The sequence below is a fragment of the Miscanthus floridulus genome, chromosome 8 (assembly GCF_019320115.1).
Source record: "Miscanthus floridulus cultivar M001 chromosome 8, ASM1932011v1, whole genome shotgun sequence".
Lineage (NCBI taxonomy): Eukaryota > Viridiplantae > Streptophyta > Magnoliopsida > Poales > Poaceae > Miscanthus > Miscanthus floridulus.
Window position 1 is genome coordinate 26,241,139 of NC_089587.1, and position 20,689 is coordinate 26,261,827.

At 40.3% G+C, this 20,689-nt stretch overlaps 1 protein-coding gene and 1 pseudogene across 1 annotated transcript; one reads left to right on the forward strand and one right to left on the reverse strand.

Moving 5' to 3' along the window:
* Nucleotides 1-5,903: 5,903 nt before the first annotated feature.
* Nucleotides 5,904-11,643, reverse strand: LOC136471391 (uncharacterized protein At1g10890-like). The gene is made up of 4 exons (XM_066469114.1): nt 11,404-11,643; nt 10,414-10,623; nt 6,821-7,040; nt 5,904-6,400 (listed from the first exon to the last, which is right to left on the reverse strand). The coding sequence occupies exons 1-4, from the start codon at nt 11,517-11,519 to the stop codon at nt 6,167-6,169; spliced, it is 780 nt and encodes a 259-aa protein (XP_066325211.1). The 5' UTR covers nt 11,520-11,643; the 3' UTR covers nt 5,904-6,166.
* A 2,016-nt stretch (nt 11,644-13,659) lies between these two features.
* Nucleotides 13,660-20,457, forward strand: LOC136471392 (dihydrolipoyllysine-residue acetyltransferase component 2 of pyruvate dehydrogenase complex, mitochondrial-like; annotated as a pseudogene).
* Nucleotides 20,458-20,689: the final 232 nt, after the last annotated feature.

A 20,689-nucleotide genomic window follows, 5' to 3' on the forward strand; every position in this document is an offset into this window, starting at 1 on the left:
TGCCCACTCCAGTGACTCAGGAGCAACAAGTTTCTCAACACCTGTTGATGTTGTATGATTAATACAACACCTGTTGTTAGCTTTTCGAAGAAGATGAATAGTGTAAACAAGGACCTTGTAATATAGGAACCTGTAGAATCAATTGTCTCTTGGAAATGAAGAGCAACAATAGCCCCATATGAAAGTGCCAGTTGATGAGGCCCCAGAAGGTCTCAAAGAATTAGTAAATTAGTTTTTCTGATGACTATGAAGTCTATGTTAGTAAAGAAATTCAAATGAATGGTGATCCCACCTTATTTGAAAAAGCCATGAGAAGCGTTTACTCATTTGAATGGCAAGAAGCTATCGAAGTTGAAATGAATTCGATGAATACCAACGATGTTTGGGACTTAGAAGAAATTCCTGATGGAGCCAAAACAGTAGGTTGTAAAAGAGTCTACAACACAAAACGTGACTCCAAAGAGAATGTAGAAAGATATAAAGCATAACTTATAAGAAAAGGCTTTACACAAAGTGAATGAATATGTTACAGTAAGAGTTTTCTCTCTAGTCTCATGCAATGATTCTTTTAGAATCATAATGGTGTTCATGACACATTACGATTTAGAGTTACATTAGATGGATGTAAAGACGACATTCATCAATGGGGATTTGTATGAAAATGTTTACATGGCATAACCCAAAAGGTTTTGTCATGAAAGAAAAGAACATATGGGATGTCGCCAGTAGAAATCCATTTATGGATTAAAAGTAAGTCTCTAGACAGTAGTATTTGAAGTTGATGAAACAATGAGAAAGTTTGGGCTTTAAAGAAAATAAGAAGGACAATATTGTTTATGCAAAGTTCAAGAATAGAAAATTTATTTTTCACATCCTGTGAATAGATGACATTCTACTCACTAGTAGTGATGGTAATCTGTCATTGGAGAAGTTTTGTCCTCAAGTTTCAATGTGAATGGTCTTGGTGAAGCGTCATTGGTTCTAGAAATTAAAATTCACCGAGATAGAAGAAAATAGGGTATTAGGACTATCGCAAAGGCATACTTAGAAAAGATTTTAAAGAAATAAAGTATGCATGCGAGTAAACTTATGCCTGCTCCTATAGTCAAGGGTAATAGATTTGAGAACTTTAAGTGTTTTAGGAACCGATATGAGATTGATTGAATAAACATGGTTCCATATGCTTCAGCTGTTAGAAGCTTGATGAGTGTACAAGTACAAGTAAGAACTTATCCTGACGTAGTTTATGTATTCGGGATATTTTGGCAGAAGTCCAGTTCAGATATAGATCACTGGAATAGAGTTGAGAATGTCTTATAATTTTGCAAAAGTATCACAGGCCTCATGCTAAGTAAGAAAGAACAAGTACTCTCAAATAGTTGGGGGTATAAATGTTAAGTTTTGGCGAGATGTATAGTGAAATCCACAATAGTTGCTAACACTCGTAGTTGAAGTATTATCGTAGAAAAGCTCAACAGAAACAGTTGTGGTGTCATCAGTGATGCACACCATAGTATAGTTTGACATGAGGCTTAAGGAACATGCAAAAGGAGGTTAAGAGAATTTGTACCCGGATTTAACAATGGTAGACAACATCAACAACCATTTAAAGTAAGTTAACTCCTAAGATAACATGTCAAGTGTGCTACCAAACACATTGACACTAAGTTATATGTTGTAAAGGAGAAAATCCAGAATCATTTTAAAAGCATTGAGCACATAAGTACCGAGTAAGTACTTGCGGATCCGCTTACCAAAGGCTAACCACCCAGTGCGTTCAGAGAACACACAGTCGACATGGGTTTACGGGAAAGCCTATGATTTCTAGATACTAAGGGCCTAGTTGAGTATCTGTTTCAAAATAGAGAGGTGCATTATAGCTGTTAAATCTAATGACAGCTGACTGTGACGATGAGGCACGTTCCATGCACTGATATGTGATGGAATGGAAAAAAGAAAAAAATGAAGTTAAGTTTAAGTAATAAGGTGAGATAAAGGGGAATAATGTTAGGTTGATCTCCACCAATTATCCCAACGGCTAATTGGACCCTTAATCCGCGTCCTGATCGGGGACACTCAGCCTTTCTACTGGCTGATGGACCCCCATCGTGCAGCGCCATAAAAGGACGGTGGGGCCTGAGGCACAAGACACGAGATTCGTTACAGCCGACAGCCCCATCGTGATGTCCTAACCCTAGTCTGATTTAGAATGGGGAGCTGTAAGCGACGGAAAGCGCTATCGCCTTCGCCGTCGCCACAAGCACCACGCCCGTACTGCTGCTACCTACGATGACCTAGCGGGCGCGCCTCTGCTTCCCCTGCTACTACGACTCTAGTGGCCATGTCGCGGTGGCGCCATGGTTGTGGCTGCGCATGGTGAGGTACATCACCAAGTCTCTCATTAAGCTAAGTATTACCTACTGATCTATGTCTAGAAGTGCTTTCAGTTCTATCAAAATAAAGTAACGTTTATTTATATCTTTTCTAATCTAATTCATCCACGAGTACTTTTTTTTAGCATATTCATCCACGAGTACTAACCAGCTCTCTGATCATTCACAGCAAAGCGCGTGCTATTTTTCTCCGTGTTTTCTTTGGTATAGAGTTCGTTTGGTAGCTGATTTTATTAAAAGTTGGTAATATGCGATGAATTAGAGATTAAAATCTTAATTATTTAATTGTCTTGAACTTATGAGCCTTATGCGAGTTAGATAGCGTATGTCCAACCTAACCTACGTAGTCTGATTTTAAAGTGCATTAGAACAAATGACATATAAATCACGTTACAACGCGTGGACATTCGGGGGATTCACAACGTGATTTTAAATGTGAGGGCTGCACTTCGTCACCAGCAAATGAGTACTACTACCACGAAATCATGGCTTCTGGCCACTTTGAGTTACGATAATTACTATATTAATTTATGAGATTATGATAACTCCCTCATAAGTGATTTACTATAGCATTATGGTAAATATCATCTTGAATTATAGTAACACATGTATCGTAAATGTGTATTGTTATTATCGTAAATTGATACAAATATTATCGTAAATTAAGGTGGCCATAGAATAAGTTATTCTGTGGCCAGCTGTAGAATAGCCTTACCGTATATATATAGACATGCTGTTCTGTAGCTGGCTGCAGAATAAGTTATTCTGTGGTCACTTTGAGTTACGATAATTACTATATTAATTTGCTAAACTATTCAAATTCACTGCCCTACTTTCATAAACTGGCAGTTATTTATTTCGATCAAATGTGCCAATTAATTTAATTATAAGCAGCAGCCATTAATTTTAAAGACATCTACAAGAATTTGTTTATTTCCTTCAAGCCAATATCACTAGCTATGTAGACATGCCATGGCCACAAGGTCACTATATATAAAATTAAACACACGAGTAGCATGTCCAACTATAATATAGAATATAAAAACGCACAACTAATTGAAATGCATGATGTGATCGTTAAATCTGTAAGCTATAAATTATCTAGGACCATGTAAAATATGAGTCTCTTTGCAATGCACGAACAATTTTACTAGTAAAGTACAGAAGAAGTTCATCGTAACACCAGCCAACCGCCGGCCGGCAATGCAGATGTAACGAAGCTGATCAAGAGCTACGTGGTCACGACTCGCGACTATATTTATTTACGGATCGGGTCGTTTGAATTGGTCGGTCATATGATATCGTGGTGGTTGTTATATTAATTAAATTAATTTTATCGTGACATTCGTTGAAAAAACTAGCTTGCTAGCTTATACGCACTACTAGTAATTGACAGGCACACCAACGGGATCTGTTTGGAACGAGCGGGAACTTCACAGGATTTGCACGGGGATTTTACAGGAATTCAATTTCACATAAAAAACATAGAAATATGGAGAAAAAAATCATGTTCCAAACAAACTCTGAATTCCCTTCTCGGCATTTGGATTCCTTTCTTTTACATGTATAGAGTCACAATAATCAGCCTGTTCGCTTGCTCGTAAACGATCGTAAATTTCCAGACGGGAATAGTGTTTTTCTCTCACACCAAACCAGCCAACAGTAAATAATCTACGATACGATACGGCCTTCCGAATAGGCCGAATGTATACGGTAATGCATCTTGTAGGTCGTCCGGACGACCGGATGCTATCTTCCTGAGCCTGCGCAGCGAACTGGTCAAACAGGCAACCGGCCTGCTCCCCTACTCCCCCATCTCAGCGACCAATAATTTCCCCACTTCGCCCATCGCAGTGTTCACCACGGTGTCCGCCCCTCCGCCTCCTCGTCACGACGCCCACTCGTGACCGTGCCAGGCGGCGCGAAATCCAGGCCGCCATAGATCCCCTCCCATCCGAGCTTCCTGCTCCAGCACCCACCCGCCCTCTACGTCATCGTCGCTGCCATGCCCTACCTCATCCACCGAAGCGACTTGCCGCTGCTCCGCGCACCTGCCCTGCTGCTCCTACCATTGCTCCTGCTCCACCGCCTTCCCCGCCCGATGACGCCGACAGGCGCCGCCAATGCAAGGAGAAGCTAGCGTCGGGCCCTAGCGCGGAAGCCCATCTAGCCTCACCTCCTGCTACTGCTGCGGTGCCCCGATGCAGACGGAGAAGGAGGCCGCACATGGATATGATGCATGTTGCAAGTGTATATTTCAAATGTTTCAGATGTTTTAGATGTATGTTTCAATTGTTTCACACGGATGTTGCAAAGTAGATCGGGATGTTGCATATGTTGTAATGGTTGTACATGTATGTTGTAAGCGTCTGTCCCTAATATTTCATCTGTTTTTCAGACGTATGTTGCAAGCGTGTTTATCTGGATGTTACATATGTTTCACACATATGTTGCAAGTGTTTTATCTGGATGTTGCGTATGTTTGTAATGGTTTTCAATTGTTTTTGTAAGTGTTTCAGATGCATATTTCAAGTGTTTCATCTGTCTTTTGTTTGTTGCAAGTGTTGTATCTGAATGTTTCAAAAGTAGATCAGGTATTGCACATGTGATACGCGTGGGAAGCAGGAGAGGGCGCGAGTGGTCCCCGCACAGGCGATGCGGCGTGGGCCCCTACGTCGGTGCGAGTGACGCAGGCGCGGTCGAGCAACGTCCGGGCGGCGCGGACCCACGCGTGGATGCGCGAAATGGAGTGGGGAAACCGACCGCAGCCGCGGGCGTCCATCGAGACGTTCGGGCTCTAGCAGCGCCGTAATGTATAGCATGGAACGTTCAACTAGTTTTGTTCTGCAATTAAATACATATAATGCTGTTTGTTTTGCCGCTCTAGCATCTTAGTATTCAATCTAATATTCTGTTAGTATTTTGTTGGATTCTTTCATCGTCTTGCTTAATTTTTCACAAGAACAATTCTAAGAACGTAGATCCAACTTATAATACGACAACTTTATTTTTAAGAAAGTCCAGTAGCAAACACACAGGATGTATTTGTAGTTCACTGTCATTGACAAATCCGAAATAAGCAAAGCTACAAACACATGCGAGGGAGAGAGACATTAAAGATATTCCATCACAAAGGGAAAGAATAGATTAAAGATAGTTGTCGGCAAAAGTTCTATAGTTTCAGAGTGCACCAACGAATACAGAGGTTGGCTGGAAAAATACAAATTTGCATGGTGGTAGTTCTGTTGTCATTTGGATTAGCAGCTCATGAATGCATCAACTCAGGATCCAATGGCTGCAATAATCTGAATGAGAGGAGCTCGTGAATGTAACTGATAGTTTAGATACATGGTTGCTTGCATTTAAACTGAAACGGTTGTATGTGATGCATTTCGCTAATGGAAACCGGTGTAGGCATGTAGTAACATTCTTAATGCATGGCTAAGCAAAACATTGAGAAATTCAAATAAACTTCCTTTCTAACCTATCTTAAAACGTCCTCAAAGAATATGTCTAGAGGTTCCCTTCATAGATGTCAAATGACCAGTTTATACATGACCGTTTTCGTGCTCGCATATATCAAACAAAAGTTTTCGCACTGGTAATAATCATCAAAGGCACGTAACAAGTCAGATGGGGGCAACCATGGCCATCAGATTCGCATGAGCAAAATCAATGCTCCAGAAACACCAATCCAGGTCATAGCAAAAATAGTACACCAGTCTACGGTTTTCCAGGCACATTAAACCGCCTGTGTATAAAGATCACAGTTCTCAACCCCGGTTTTTCCCCAGCAATCTCAGCTTATTAGCTCTTTCTTCTTCCTCCTCCATTTTCTTTCTGCGTAACGCTTCCTCTCTTTGCTTTTGTATCCTTTCCAGCTCCAAATACCGTTCCAGCTCTTTCTGCTCCTGCTCAAGAGCTACTTTTCTTTGAGCTTCCTCCACTTTACGTTTGTTCTCTTCAAGCATTCTATCCAACTCCTCCCTCTCTCTTCTTTCTTGTTCCTGTGAAGTTTGATTCAAATATATTTGAATTTGAGCCACTGAATATTTGCATGGTTCTTTGAATAAGAATTGTGTTTACAGTTCCTAAACACACAACAAAATGAAAGGCTAAACTCTAAGGGGCAACTACTATATATGCATTAACGCATAGAAAACTACATCCTTGTGTTGAAGCAGAAAACATGACGACCCTGAATCAGTAACAGTTTGCTTATAACTAGAAAAAAACAACCTGTTGCCACCAAGCAAAAACCGTTCCTCAGCCTCCAGAGCACCTTCTATCGGTTAGGAACAAGGTTAATATATCAAAGCTAGATATTCCATTGTCAACAACTTACTAGCTCTCTCAATAAAAAAATCTAATACTGTTCTTATGAACAATAATCAGCTACAGAAAGCATACAGATACATAGAACTTACTGCTTTCTGCCTGGCTTCATGAAGAGCCGCTTCTTTCTCTTTTTGTAGCTGAGAGTCAACCTCATCAAATAACTTTCTAATACCCTCCTCAATTCGGCGTTCAATGTCAAGTTTCACCTCCTCAGAGTTCAGACGTTCCTCGACATTTTTTCTTATAGCTTCTTCAACTCTTCTAGCAAGCTCCTCTTCCAGTAACTTAAATTCAGCTTCCTTTTGACGCCTGAAATTCAATAACAAATTATACAAGTGGACTTAAATACAAAGGGACTGATTGGTACATAGTATAGTAAATATCACCATTTGCATACACGAACAGCATAATGCTACTACATGAACTGACTTCATATAGCATTACACTAACTGGATAAGTAACGATATTGCTAACTGAAACAAGCAAATGTACTATTTGAAGCTGGATAAGTAGAACTATGAAAATGGGCATGATATGTGGAACCACACTATTTGTGAACCGAGTTCTCCAAAGAGGGAAAACATCTACCGGTGATAGGTTGGATGGCGATGACATGATGTAAAATGGTGTTATGTGTGGCTGCGGGGAGGAATAGATCTATAAATAATAGCAGGACAAATATGAGAAGCAATGAGCATGATAGAAACTTTACAGAGTAGGAGAGTTCAATTAAATGTTTTTTGCTTGATTAAAGAAGGTACCATGCTATTCCTATAATAATGCATGAACTGATACGGCATCAATTATCTATACATAGGTGTTTGTACACCTAATTTAGGCATATGCACTTTCTACATTTCATAAGTAATGGAGTACACACGTGCAAAAGTTCTTTAAATTACAAAAGGGTAAACGATTCTAGGAAACAGCTATGAAACCAGTTAGAACCGAGTTAAGAAACCTGTTTACTGGGCTGACTCCACGGTTATGGCATGTTTTAAAAAAGCCACAATCTAATCAGTTCAACTACTTAATCAGCCAGTTGCACTTTAAAGAAGTGTAGGCCCAACAACAGCAGGGAGAGGCTTGTGTTACAACAATTACTAGTTATTATTACAATTTTTTTCAACACTCAAGAGAGCATATCATTATATTAAGAAAAAAAACAGGGGTAAGAACCCCTACACCCACAGCCATACATTGTAGAGAGTTAGATTACATAAGAGCCCAAAGTGACTAGGAAACGACCTCAACCTAGCGTAGGTAGTCAGCCAAGCCTTATGGGCCGGAACACAGTATTGTAGGCCCATTAGGGATAGGGTTAAGTATAAGATTAGATATCTTGCTTAGGAATCAAGTAAGCCTCTCTATATAAGGAGAGATGTATCGATCAAGCGAAGAAGAATATCAATCTATTGGGGTTAGTTCCCTTCCATCCCAGCTCTTTTGGTGCAGCTGCCACCTCTTGACTGGCGAGGTCACTGCATGGATTAGGCCATGTAGATCAAGGATTGTGACACAACCTGAGAAGGAAACTAACAGTATTCACCATCCGGCAGAAGGGCAAGATAGTAAATGTCATTGGCCACAGCTAGACCTCAGTCAACAACTCCCAAGCGAGCAACAAGGCTCTCCAGCCAAGTTGGGAGAAACACCATAACAACGATTACAATGTTCCCAAATCATCCAGGATCCAAGGATGATGATGTAATTAAGCCCCTTTTTTGCCTGACCATCAAATCTCGCTTCTACTCTGCCAACCGGCAATTGTCAAAGCAGACATCCTCTTGCTAGGGAGAAAGAGCTTGAAGACCAAATTTCTGCTGCAGGTTAAACCAGAAATCCTGAGCAAAGACACAAGAGGTAAGCAAGTACTTGATATTCTCCGTTTCCTGGTCACAGTGAGGGCAGTGTTCAGGATGTGGGAGGCCACACCGAGTGAGTCGATCAGCGGTCTAACACTTGTCATTGAGCCATTAACCACATAAAAGAATTACAATTCCCCGGAGCCCATGATTTCCATATTCTCTCCGGCCATATGTCACCGCACCCTGAAATTAGCTCCTGTAAGCTGTAAGCAGACTTCGCTGTGTGCTGGCCAGATATTAAAAAAACAGCATACATGAGTCTTCTACCCCAGGTTGCAAAGCCACCTCAAAGAGAGTGTCCTAGAGCTCAAGGTATTTGGCAATAACATCAACAGATAGAGCACCTTGGATATTTGCAGTCTAGTTGTGATAAGAACCACCTCCCAATACTGTGCGTTTGTTTGACCTTCTGTAGGCAACCAAAGTAAATAGCTGGGGCAACAGACCACAAATCCGTTTCCCATGAAGCCAACAATCAGTCCAAAATAATGTGCGAGCAACAACACCAACTTCTGAAATCACAGCCACAGAAAAGAAGGCACCGGGCGCATTGTAGGGAAAGCCAACCAAGGGTGATTTGGCTCCGTTTTTTTGTAACCACAGACATCTCATCAATAGTGCCAGCAAAGATTTTGAAGGTTAGAAATTCCCACTCCACCAAGCTCTGGACAGAGACAGGTTTTGGTCCAAGCCAGAAGCAATGGCCCATGGATATTCTCATCCTCACCAAAGGAAACCCCTTCCAATCCTATCAATCGCCTTAATGGCCCAGGAGTTCCATAGCCATTGCCAAATACACCATCATCAATGTGAGCACGGACCAGACCAAGATCCTTGGGCTGGTGCGTGCTAAAATATCAGCTTTGCCAGCCAAGGAGTCAGTCAGCTATCTTATCAATGATGGATTGATAGGAGACTTTGTCAATTTCATTCAAAGAGAGGTGAACTCCCAAATATTTTCAAGGAAAATACTGCAGCTCACACGGTAGCTGTTCTTCTGTATTCGTGAAGTCCGTCTCGGTGCACTAGATGGGAAAAACATTACTCTTGTGCACGTTAGTTTCACCCCCAATACATCTCCAAAGAGGTCCAAAATATGAAGGTTAGACCAATATCATTAGCAGATGGACCGAGGAAGAGGATGATGTCATCCACATAAGAGAAATCCGGTGTGGCAAAGCACACAGAGGCTTGACTGAGAATGTCTATTATGAGTATGAACATGTCTCCAGGTACTCAATTAAGAAGCACCAGTGTTGAGGAGGAGAGGAGCAGCCCGTTGATATTATCACACCAAACCATGCAAAACCCCATCTTTTTCATGACCACAAGGAGGAAGGGCCTTGTGATCTCAAGCTTCAGGATGAACGTAGAAATTGAGCCGTTTGTTGAACAAGCATCAAATTGTCTTCTACAAATCTCCCCTTTATAAATGCACTTCAATTTTCATACAAACCCTTTGGTTTAACCGAGTAGCCGAATGATTTGCTTGAATTTCAGTGACCAATTTAGCAAAGCTATGCGCAAGACTTGGCAGTCAGAAGTTTTGTAATGGCAACTTTTTCTTGAGGGGAAATATGGTGAATTTTTTGGTTGCTGATCAAAATCCATTAAATTATGTGGGATAGCATAGCTAAGTTATCAAGCAGACCGTAAAGAGGCTAGTGCTTGAAACGCCATTTTATGTGCAAAACGGAGTAATTACTCCTAATAATATCTCAAGATATGACTATAAGAATTTAAGAGGGAACAAAAGGTGAACATGCAAAGATAGCAATGTGTGTGCATAGGAGACAATAAAAGAAGATGGGTACCTTTTCTTTTCTTCTTCCATCCTTTGTTTTACAGTGGGGTTTATTTTCTCTGATACATGACTTGGACTACCTGAGTTATTTTCTAATGAACTTGTCGTGCTCCGACTTCTCTGTCTTTTGTGTCTCCTTGGAGATGGTGGGCTTCTATGCCTTCTTGGACTTGGTGAGTTGCTCCTATCCCACAGTGGAGAAGGAGACCGAGTTTTTCGCCTAAGGATAAGTTAAGATTGGAACTTTAAAACAGGAAAATACGGCAGCAGAAAAGCTTATAAAGTTAACTAATATAATTAACTACTCCCTTCTTTCCAAATTATAAGACGTTTTAGCTTTTCTAGATACATTTCTTTTACTTTGTATCTATACATAGTGTATATCTAAGTGCATAGCAAAAGTTATGTACATAGAAATGTCAAAACATCTTATAATTTGGAACGGAGGGAGTACTGAAAGTAGAAGAGTGGACATGTCAGTATACTCTCCAACAGGAAAAAGGGTATTATTAGGACTAGGAGGCTTGACCATTTTCATAGTTTTGATGTGATTTAGTACCGATATGTTAGTACTATCTGATTTTGGATGCTTTTCTTTGAAATCAGATCGGGCGCTCATGTTCTGTTTGTTTTATCTATCCCATTGACAACATTTCATAAGGAAAAAAGAAACATTCTCATTCAAAAACCCTAGACAAATTTAGGACGCCTTCCAAGCAAGCAAATCTGAGATCAGGAAAAGAAAATATGCAGAGAGCACCTGATGTCCGACCGAAAACACTACTGTAAGATGGGAGGGTAATCATCGATAAGTGATTCATGTTTGCACAACAGGACCTCCGTGAAGATCCGCTGAGTCAAACTAGCTGGGGCAATACATCGAACATCGAGGCATAAAACAGAAAAAAAAAAGAATTCAATCTAAGCTCTGACAAAAAGAAACCTAGAAATAGAAACAGAGAGATTGGGTGGGTGTGTGGGTAGGGGGTTAGACGAGTACCGGGAGGAGTAAGGGGAGCGGCTCCGGTCTCGTCTGTTTCTCCGGCTGGCGTACCGCGGAGGAGGGGAGCCTCGCCGGCGGAAGGGCGGAGGCGACCGGGAAATCTCTCTAGGCATCCGACCTTGTGCCTCTACTCCGCACTCGGCATGGATTGTTTGCCTGGGTTGAGTAGTCGCGCCCGTGTCTGCGAGGAACTTCTCAGTTCTCACGAATGGGAGAGACGTTTAGAACTTTAGATAGATCCTGTTTGATGCAAAGTACTTTTGCGGTTTTAGAAAAATGTTATAATTTTATAAAATACAAGCAAAGTTGCAACGGAAGAAAAAAAAAACAAATATTCATAAAAGATGACGATTAGAATGGTATATATATCTATTTTTTTCTATAAAAATTAAAAGCTATAATTTATTATGATGACTAACGCATCCGTAATTTAAGCTAAGGCTAACAATAATATAGGAAATGTCCTATTATAAGTTTGTCTCGAATTAAAATAAAACTTCGATAGATTTTCTCACCGTTGTAAAGTACAAAAATACTTATTCGTAAATATATCATAACTTAAATTTTTATAATACACATCTGTTTGATTAGTCACGGTAGATTCAGGTTTTAAAAAGAGCAAGGGATTGTTTGAAAACGTAGGAATTTTACAGGAATAAGTTCAATTTCGCAAGAAAGACATAGGAACCACAAACATCTCATCATTCTTCTTGTTGTGTTCAGTTTGTGAGAAGTTTACGTGGTGTTGAGGAATTTCCAGGCAGAGATAGGGATATGAAAGAAATAATCTCCAATGATATTCGTGAGTATAGGGACAACAAAACTCTCCACAAAGATACAGGCGAAAAATCCGATGGAGACTGAAGGGTGAGAATCTAATCTTCCACAGGAAATTCATTGTTGACATCTCTATATACAATCGACCGTATCTGAATTTGTGGCTTCCTTATGGATCGCCGATAAAAAGCATTTGATAACAAATGCTGTTCTTGTAGCTGCCTTATGGTGTTTATTGAAATTACGTAACAATATTTGCTTTTAGGGGGCTGTTTGGACAGGACTGAAGGAGTTGATGCTGTGGATCACCAAGGCGCTGAGAAGATGGAAGCCAGAATTCACTGGAGTATCAGTGGAGAAGATAGAGCGGATTATCCACCGGATGGAGTTGAAACATTCCCAGCCGCCAACATACGGTTGGACATCAATCAAGACTAGCAACATTGGGATCTCAGCCTTCGGAGTAGTTGGTCTCCACCGGTGTTGATTCGGTTCGCGTTCTGAATCGGTGTTTGTATGAGGCCTGTTATGCATGAACTTACCTTTAGGTCGTTTCCTGTTTGGCGAGCGGGCCTATAGGCCTATCCGGTGTTCGGCTGGCTGGTTGCCGGCTGGCTGGCCGCGAAATTCAACATGGGTTCATTCGACTTCGGTGCCAGAACATATTTTTCTGTCACAACAATCAGTCGATATAGTTTTTCTTGTCTTGCTGACAGGTTTGTAACGCTCTGATGGCGCTTTTATTATCAGTAAAGCGGGGGGAAATCTCTTTTTTCTAAAAAAAAGTTCGACTGTATCTGTCACGCGAACCGTGGGTCACAGACGTTGAGGTGAAAGAGTATTACTTGTCCAATTTTTATAGCTGCATTTGGACGCTCGTATAGAGTTAGAGACATTGGTAGTAAAAACTACTATCTCCATATAAAAAATATTATTCTCACTTTTTGAGATAGTAAATGAAATATATTTTCGTAGTATAAACCTATTTAAAAATATAATGTAAATATTTATACTGCATAATATATAAACTCAATTAAAGTTAAGTTAAGTTAGTTTAGCTTGTACTCCTTCCATTCAGAAACCAGCAAAAGTAGTTTATGTTTAATCAAATTTCTAGTGAATAATATTCATAGTTACGGCTCTAAAATAATTTATTATAAAAATATATTTCATAATTAATCTAATACTATTTATTTAATATCATAAATATTGATATTTTTATCTATAATTGATCGAACTTAGCATACTGTGCATTCTTCGTTGGACGGAGGTCCTATTGTCGTATAAATTTTATAGTTACATTTTTTTTTGACCGAGAGAGTACAATCGGGTATCGACGCTGGTGCCTGCCTGGTTTGTGGTTTGTTGTTGGATTTTGGTTGGGTGGCCGAAGCGAAGCCCAACTTGCCCACCCCGCATCATCACCATAAACCCGAACTGAACAAACATGACTGACGCCTCGCGCCCCACCCACCCCCCGCCGCCCTCTTCGCCCAGTGGGTCCTCGTCCTCCGCATCTCCCTCCCGTCTCTCCCTCTTCCGCCTCCCCTCCGATCTCCATCTCCTCCGCCGCATCACCTCCCCCGAACCCTAGACCCACGCGCGCGCCCATTGCCTCCGGTCGCCATGTCCGCCGCTCATCTTCTCCGCCACTCCCGCAAGGTCTGTCTGCGTGTCCCTCCCCCTTTTTACGGTATGCAATTCTGTGCCATAAAAATGTGTTCGATCTGTCCGATCTTATGCGGGTAATCGCGCCGATGCTTCCTCTTCGTGTGTTGTAAATGTTGATGGATTTTGCAAGTGGGGGAGGGAATAGTAATTTATGGATTTTCTCCCTGCGCTGCTAGTAATCAGTGCGCCAATCACTCATGGATGTGGGCTTACGTGCGGATGCATTCGGTAACTAACCAGTGCTGTTCGATCCGTGCTGCATGTTTGTGTAATTACGTGCACACGATGCGGGCGCGGGTGGTTGATTTTTTGCAGTTTATCATGTCATAAACTGGAGATTCCATCCTGTTTTGCGCCCCCCCTCCCCCCAACCCCCCACCAAAAAAAAGGTAAGGTTGGTTGGAGGATCAGTTTGGATTGTAAAGTAGAGGTGTTGCAACTGTCATGACATTGACTGGTTGTTTTGACATAAACCTAGACTATGACTGTGCCCTCTTACATGTTGTTCTCACTTATCATTTATTTCTGCACTACTTTTATGGGTTGCCATCGCTCCAGCTAGGTTTCTTAAGAACTTTTTATGCACTCCTTTTATGGGCTGCCATCGCTTCAGCTAGGTTTGTTAAGAACTTGTTCACATTTAACAGCATAGTGCGCATCCCTCAGTTCGGTACATTCCATGTACACTGTTTCATGTGTTTTTATACTAAATTGAGTTATCAAGTAATCTACCATTCTGTTTCTACCTAATGTTTCTTTCTTCCTTCAATTCTACAGCTGCAGAGTTTGCAAAATGCTGTAGGCTGTGAGAATTTAAGTCTTGTTCGGCATTTCTCCAGCGGTTCTGGATCCTTTATCGCCAAGGAAAACGGTATTTGCTATCATTCTCATCTTTCTTTTATTTTCTTCCCCCTTTTCAGTGACCCATTTCTGAGGAGGTCAATAGCATCTGTAATGTGTCCACTGAACTAGATTGGGGAATGCAGATGCTTGTTCAGGCTACATGCTATCTGATAAACTATTTATTCTATCCAAAAAGCTCATTGCTTTATTTATCGATTATCGATACACTTGTACTATTGTTTTGATTATTGTTCATGCCTCTTAATATCATCGATGTAGACATGTATGTCACCTTAGGTACACATATTAGATATTAGATGCTCTAGAAATTCATCTATGCTCTTTTCAGTCAGCCTGGATTCAAATATGTGATATAGAAGCATCCTTAATTGATTTTTCTTACATTTGTGCAAATAACATGAAGTGGTAAAACTATAATTTGGTTTGGCATTTTCATTGCCTATTATGTCACCATATTTACTATTATCGTTATTCTCACCAAGCTTTGGATTATGGAGTTGATACTTTCATTTCATGACATGTGAGTGTCTGATTCATCACATTATTATTTTGAACTTCTGGTGTGAACCTGTTTCAGGAAGTAGTTGTTTTGATTTCTGAGGGAATGTGTACAGTGAATAGTTCTCATTTATTGCATGCCCTTCATTGTTGCCATTGAAAATGTCATGCCTCTGGTTGCGTTAGGTGTTGGAAAAAGAACCAGAGGTACCAGATTTTCCCAGCATAACCAGCCTGCAAAAGAGCCGGAGACATTCTCACTAGGAGTAAATGGAAGCTGCACTTGGAGAAGAACATCCAACAGCCTTACCCCAAGTGCTGCTAGCTGGCTCAATGGTTCACTCTCATGGTATGTATCTTTCTAACCTGTTATTCTTAGCTTATAGAGATGTATTGGAATGCATCAAATGCAAACTACATTAAAATGAAAAATGAGAACTAGAAATGTTGACCATTGGATCTCTCATGGAAGTTCATTAAAATATTTGAAAATACCCCTGATTTATTCCACTATACTTCAGCCTGATCCACAATTTAGTGCACACACAAATGGCAATCTGCTCTGCTGTAGAACTATAGAACTCAATCTAATCTGATGAATAATATTGAAGTTTATAATGCTCAGTATTAATTTTAGTTCCCTCCAGATATGCCCTGACCTTGATGTTCCAGTCAGGTCTTGGTAAATACTCTGAAGCTGTTTTGACATTTTTTTGGTTGTTTATTGGCAGTGGACAGGTAGTTTCAGCACGTCCATTCTCAAGTAGTGCAGGTACTGTCCGTTTGTTATACTTTTTTACGCTTTTAATTGAGAAACCTTATTGTTATGACTAGTATATTTCTAAGTGGATCCAGTCCCTTCAAGAAATATTTTGCAAAAATGCAGGGTTACTTTCAAATGCTTGTACAGAATTTGCATCTGCTGGCATTCTATTTTACTAATTTCATAAAGTTGCTCCTCTCTGTATCCTGTCTTTTCAATGCCTCATTTGTTCATTCATGCACATATTGATCTGTATTCTGTCACTACAAGTACAACACAGTCAGATGACTCAGATCCCTCACCGCACCCCACCCACCCATTTTTTCTGTTGAACTTTGGATGCATTTTTGTCCTGCCAGCAAAGCTTTTAGCTTGTTTGCATTGCATTGGCAAATTTGAGTATCTTCCAATATTGGGTGTGGTGTCTGCATCTCTTTGTTTCCTATCTTGAATGCTTTAATTCCATTGGCAAAAGCATGGTCCCTATGCTTTCTGTATTAACATACTGTGCTTATTCCAGACCTGCCTCCACATCAAGAAATCGGGATGCCGTCTCTTTCGCCTACAATGACTGAGGTATATTTGTCACCCAAAAATCATTACTACAAACTGAATGATAGCTGAACTGAAACCTGTATTGCTGCTTGTCTTTATTCTGTAAAATTCTTTGTAGGGAAACATTGCCAAGTGGCTTAAGAAGGAAGGAGACAAGGTCTCCCCTGGTGAGGTTCTCTGTGAGGTGGAAACTGTAAGTTTCTTATAATCTGCAGAAGATATGGAACATATGTTATTTGTATTTATTTTACTTAAGCTGCAGCAGAACCAAATAACATTTGAGTGGATTTCTGGTGATCAGGATAAAGCCACTGTGGAGATGGAGTGCATGGAAGAGGGCTATCTCGCTAAGATTATTCAAGGAGATGGTGCAAAGGAGATTAAAGTTGGCGAGGTACATATTTACTGACTAAAGAATAAATATGATTTTGAGACATCAGTTATCAGTGTAGATAATAATTTGGCCCATTCTTTTCCCTTAGGTCATTGCTATAACCGTAGAAGAAGAGGGTGACATTGAGAAGTTTAAGGATTATAAGCCGTCATCTTCAGCTGAACCTGTAGCTCCTGCTGAATCAAAGGCTCAACCAGAACCTTCCCAGCCAAAGGTTGATGAAAAAAAGCTTACCCAGGCTCCTGATGCCAAGGCCCCGAAGATTGAAGAAGCTTCTCAATCTGGAGATCGCATATTTGCCAGCCCTCTTGCCCGTAAACTGGCTGAAGATAACAATGTCAGTTCTTGTTATGTCAGCTGTATTGATAGTTTTGATGAATATAGTACTTAATGTTGAGGGTTTAACAGGTCCCACTATCAAGTGTGAAAGGTACTGGTCCTGATGGGCGTATTTTGAAAGGCAGACATTGAAGATTACTTGGGTGAGTTATTACTTCTCTGGTTGAAAACATTTGATCTCTTGTAAGTTCTAAGCTTATGCATTTGTACTGCCAAGTTAAATTTGGATGTCTCCCCCATTTAAGTACCTGCCATGATTGATATATAGTGTTCTGTTTAGTTGGCTGGAATTTTTCTAGATGACCCAGTATGTATTCCCCTTGCTAACTGCCTGTCGTTGATTGTTGTATATGGTGTGTTCTAGTTGTTGAGTCTGAATTCTTTAGATTATAACCTGTGTCAGATTCTCTATATTAGAACCTTTAAGGATTGATACTAGAATTTTGAACCGCGCAATACTGAGGCTCTGCTTTGGCATTGTGGTTGATTGTGGTAGCCACACTTGCTGGAACCACTTTTAACATGTTCATTGTTGTTTAACGGATTTTAAAACCATGTTTCGAAATCAAGTATTTCTGCTTTCTAAATAATAACTGGAACGTGATAAGAGAGAATTTTGTGTGAGAAAAAATAGGGAAAGATTGACCTTTGCATGACAGGTTTTACTAGAGTTTAATCTGATTTGCCAAACATGGTGCCAAGAATTTCAAGACTGTTATGGTGCCAAGAATTTCAAGACTGTTTGTGCAGCAGCCTGGAAAAATAAGCTCAACCCAAGTGTAAACTGGCCCTAAGTGGTGCCATCACATGCTTTTGTTTCCCTGCTGGGTTATGCTAGTTAGATTCTGCAGAGAAAAGTTCAATTCACTCAGTTGTTTCCCCGAATCCTTGTTACACTTTGTTTAGTTACTTGATTATTTGACTTTAGGTTATATAATGTTATTGCCTCACTACATAATGATTGTTGCATCTTATTTCATTGTCATTTGTGTAATAAACTTGTTATAATATCCCATGTTTTTGCATTTTGGCTTCATTTAGCTGAACCAACTGTAATCTAACTTCTGATTCCCCCTGGTGTTAATGAAACTTCTGTAGCCAAGGGTGGGACGAGGGAGGCTTTTGCAGCTCCAGGGCTAGGTTATATCGATATTCCAAATGCACAGATAAGAAAGGTAAATTTTGCTGGCCAGAATGTTAGGCAGCATTTTCATATTAGATGTTAACAGCCTGAGAATGGGTTGACCTTTTGTTGTGTTCAGGTTACCGCAAACCGCTTGCTAACATCGAAACAGACCATTCCTCATTACTACTTGACAGTAGATGCACGTGTTGACAAACTTGTCAAGTATGTTTCTAACCTAATTTGTGATTTACAGAGCTCTTTTCGTTGGTGGAACAGCACTGATTCCTTTATTACTTCTAACTATGAGTTCCTTGTGTCATTCTAATCCACAGGTTGCGAGGTGAACTGAACCCACTGCAGGATGCTTCTGGTGGAAAGAAAATATCAATTAATGATCTTGTCATCAAGGTAATTGTGGGTTCTCCCTTTTGGTTTGGTATTCTATTGTGCACTTAGGTTTTTTTTTGTTATTTGTACTGATATTCTATTAATTTCCTCTCTACTGTGCAGTAATGAATGTCTTTATTTGATATGCAGGCTGCAGCTTTGGCTCTTCGAAAGGTCCCACAGTGTAACAGCTCATGGATGAATGATTTTATTCGCCAGTAAGTTCTGATGGTTCATTTGTACTGGGAATATATTTTATTATCTTGTAGCCTAGAATAGAACAATTAAATATGGTACTTATTTCTGGTACAGATACCACAATGTGAACATCAACGTGGCCGTACAGACTGAACATGGATTGTTTGTTCCAGTAATTAGGGTAAGCTACTCCAAATATTTCCTATGTGTTCTTTCTGTTGTTTGTAAATTGGTTCTTCTTTTGGGAGAATTCTAACTTCTACTTATGCTGCAGGATGCAGACAAGAAGGGACTTGGTACAATTGCTGAGGAGGTGAAGCAGTTGGCTCAAAAAGCAAGAGATAATAGCTTAAAACCAGCAGATTACGAGGTATGTTGTGTATACTAAGTGTGCTAAGCTGGAAAGTAGAAATGAGAAAAATTTCATGACATATTGGTGCTGCATTTTCAGGGTGGCACCTTCACTGTATCAAACTTGGGAGGTCCCTTTGGAATTAAACAATTCTGTGCCATCATAAATCCTCCTCAGTCAGCAATTTTGGCCATTGGTTCTGGTAATGAGTTCTAGAACATTTCAAGTTATATGCTAGCACTTCTCTGTTTTTTTAAAGCCATGTTATCTTATTTGTGCTAACCTGGCTTTAGCACTTGGACCAAGAATCATACATAATCTTGAATATAGTGCCGCTGAGTGATTAGCAATTGAGTTCTGCAAACAGGATGTTTAACCTAAACATTAGGTGGCATGTGTTTTGTTTCTATGCTATACTTGCTACTTTAGAATGATTTAATAGCTCCTTATTTTGCTAGCAGTGCCTAATGTTCTTTCATGGTTAATTGCATTCTTTTGAGTAGCTGAGAAGAGGGTGATACCTGGATCTGCTGACGGTGAGTATGAATTTGGTTCATTCATGTCAGCTACACTGAGCTGTGACCACAGGGTTATAGATGGTAAGCTATTGGTCCTTGTGCGATGTCTCCATGGACTGTGGACTAGGAATTAACTCTGCTGTTCATGGAAACTATGCAGGTGCAATCGGTGCGGAATTTCTGAAAGCCTTCAAGGGCTACATGGAGAACCCGACTTCAATGCTGCTGTGAAGTTAGGATGGAGACCTAACACAATATTCTTGTCAAGTTGTTAAATAACCAGGCCACCCGAAAGTGGCGTCTCTGAACTAATAGGCAATAGCACAGGCGTCTCTGAACCAATTGAGGTCATTTTTGGGTCAACGTATACAGGCCTTATTGAGGTCATTTTTGGGTTTGTCCTCACGGACAATTGATGGGAATAAATAGGAAAGAAGCCAACATGGGAAGGAACTCTTTGATTTTTGGAACATTGCTATGCGATTAGAAAACTATGTAAATCTGTTGAGGTTCTCCACAGTAAGCGTGATTCTAGGAGCCCGGATAAAAAAAATCTCAGAATGTTATATTCTCATCCAAACAGTATAGTATTCTAGAGATTTTAACGTACATGCATACTAGACCTGTTAGCTATGTGTGCATTTTTTTTTGGGATAAAATTCAAACGATAGAATTGTAATAATTTTGGGACGGAGGGAGTACAATCCAATAAACACACAAACGAGGCCTAAATAGGTGGTAACTACTGTATGTATGAGTACACTGAAAGATCCATATCAGCCAGCACACGCAGCAACAGGATGTTTATTAGCCTTGCTCACAGTGGGCTTGACAGAACGAC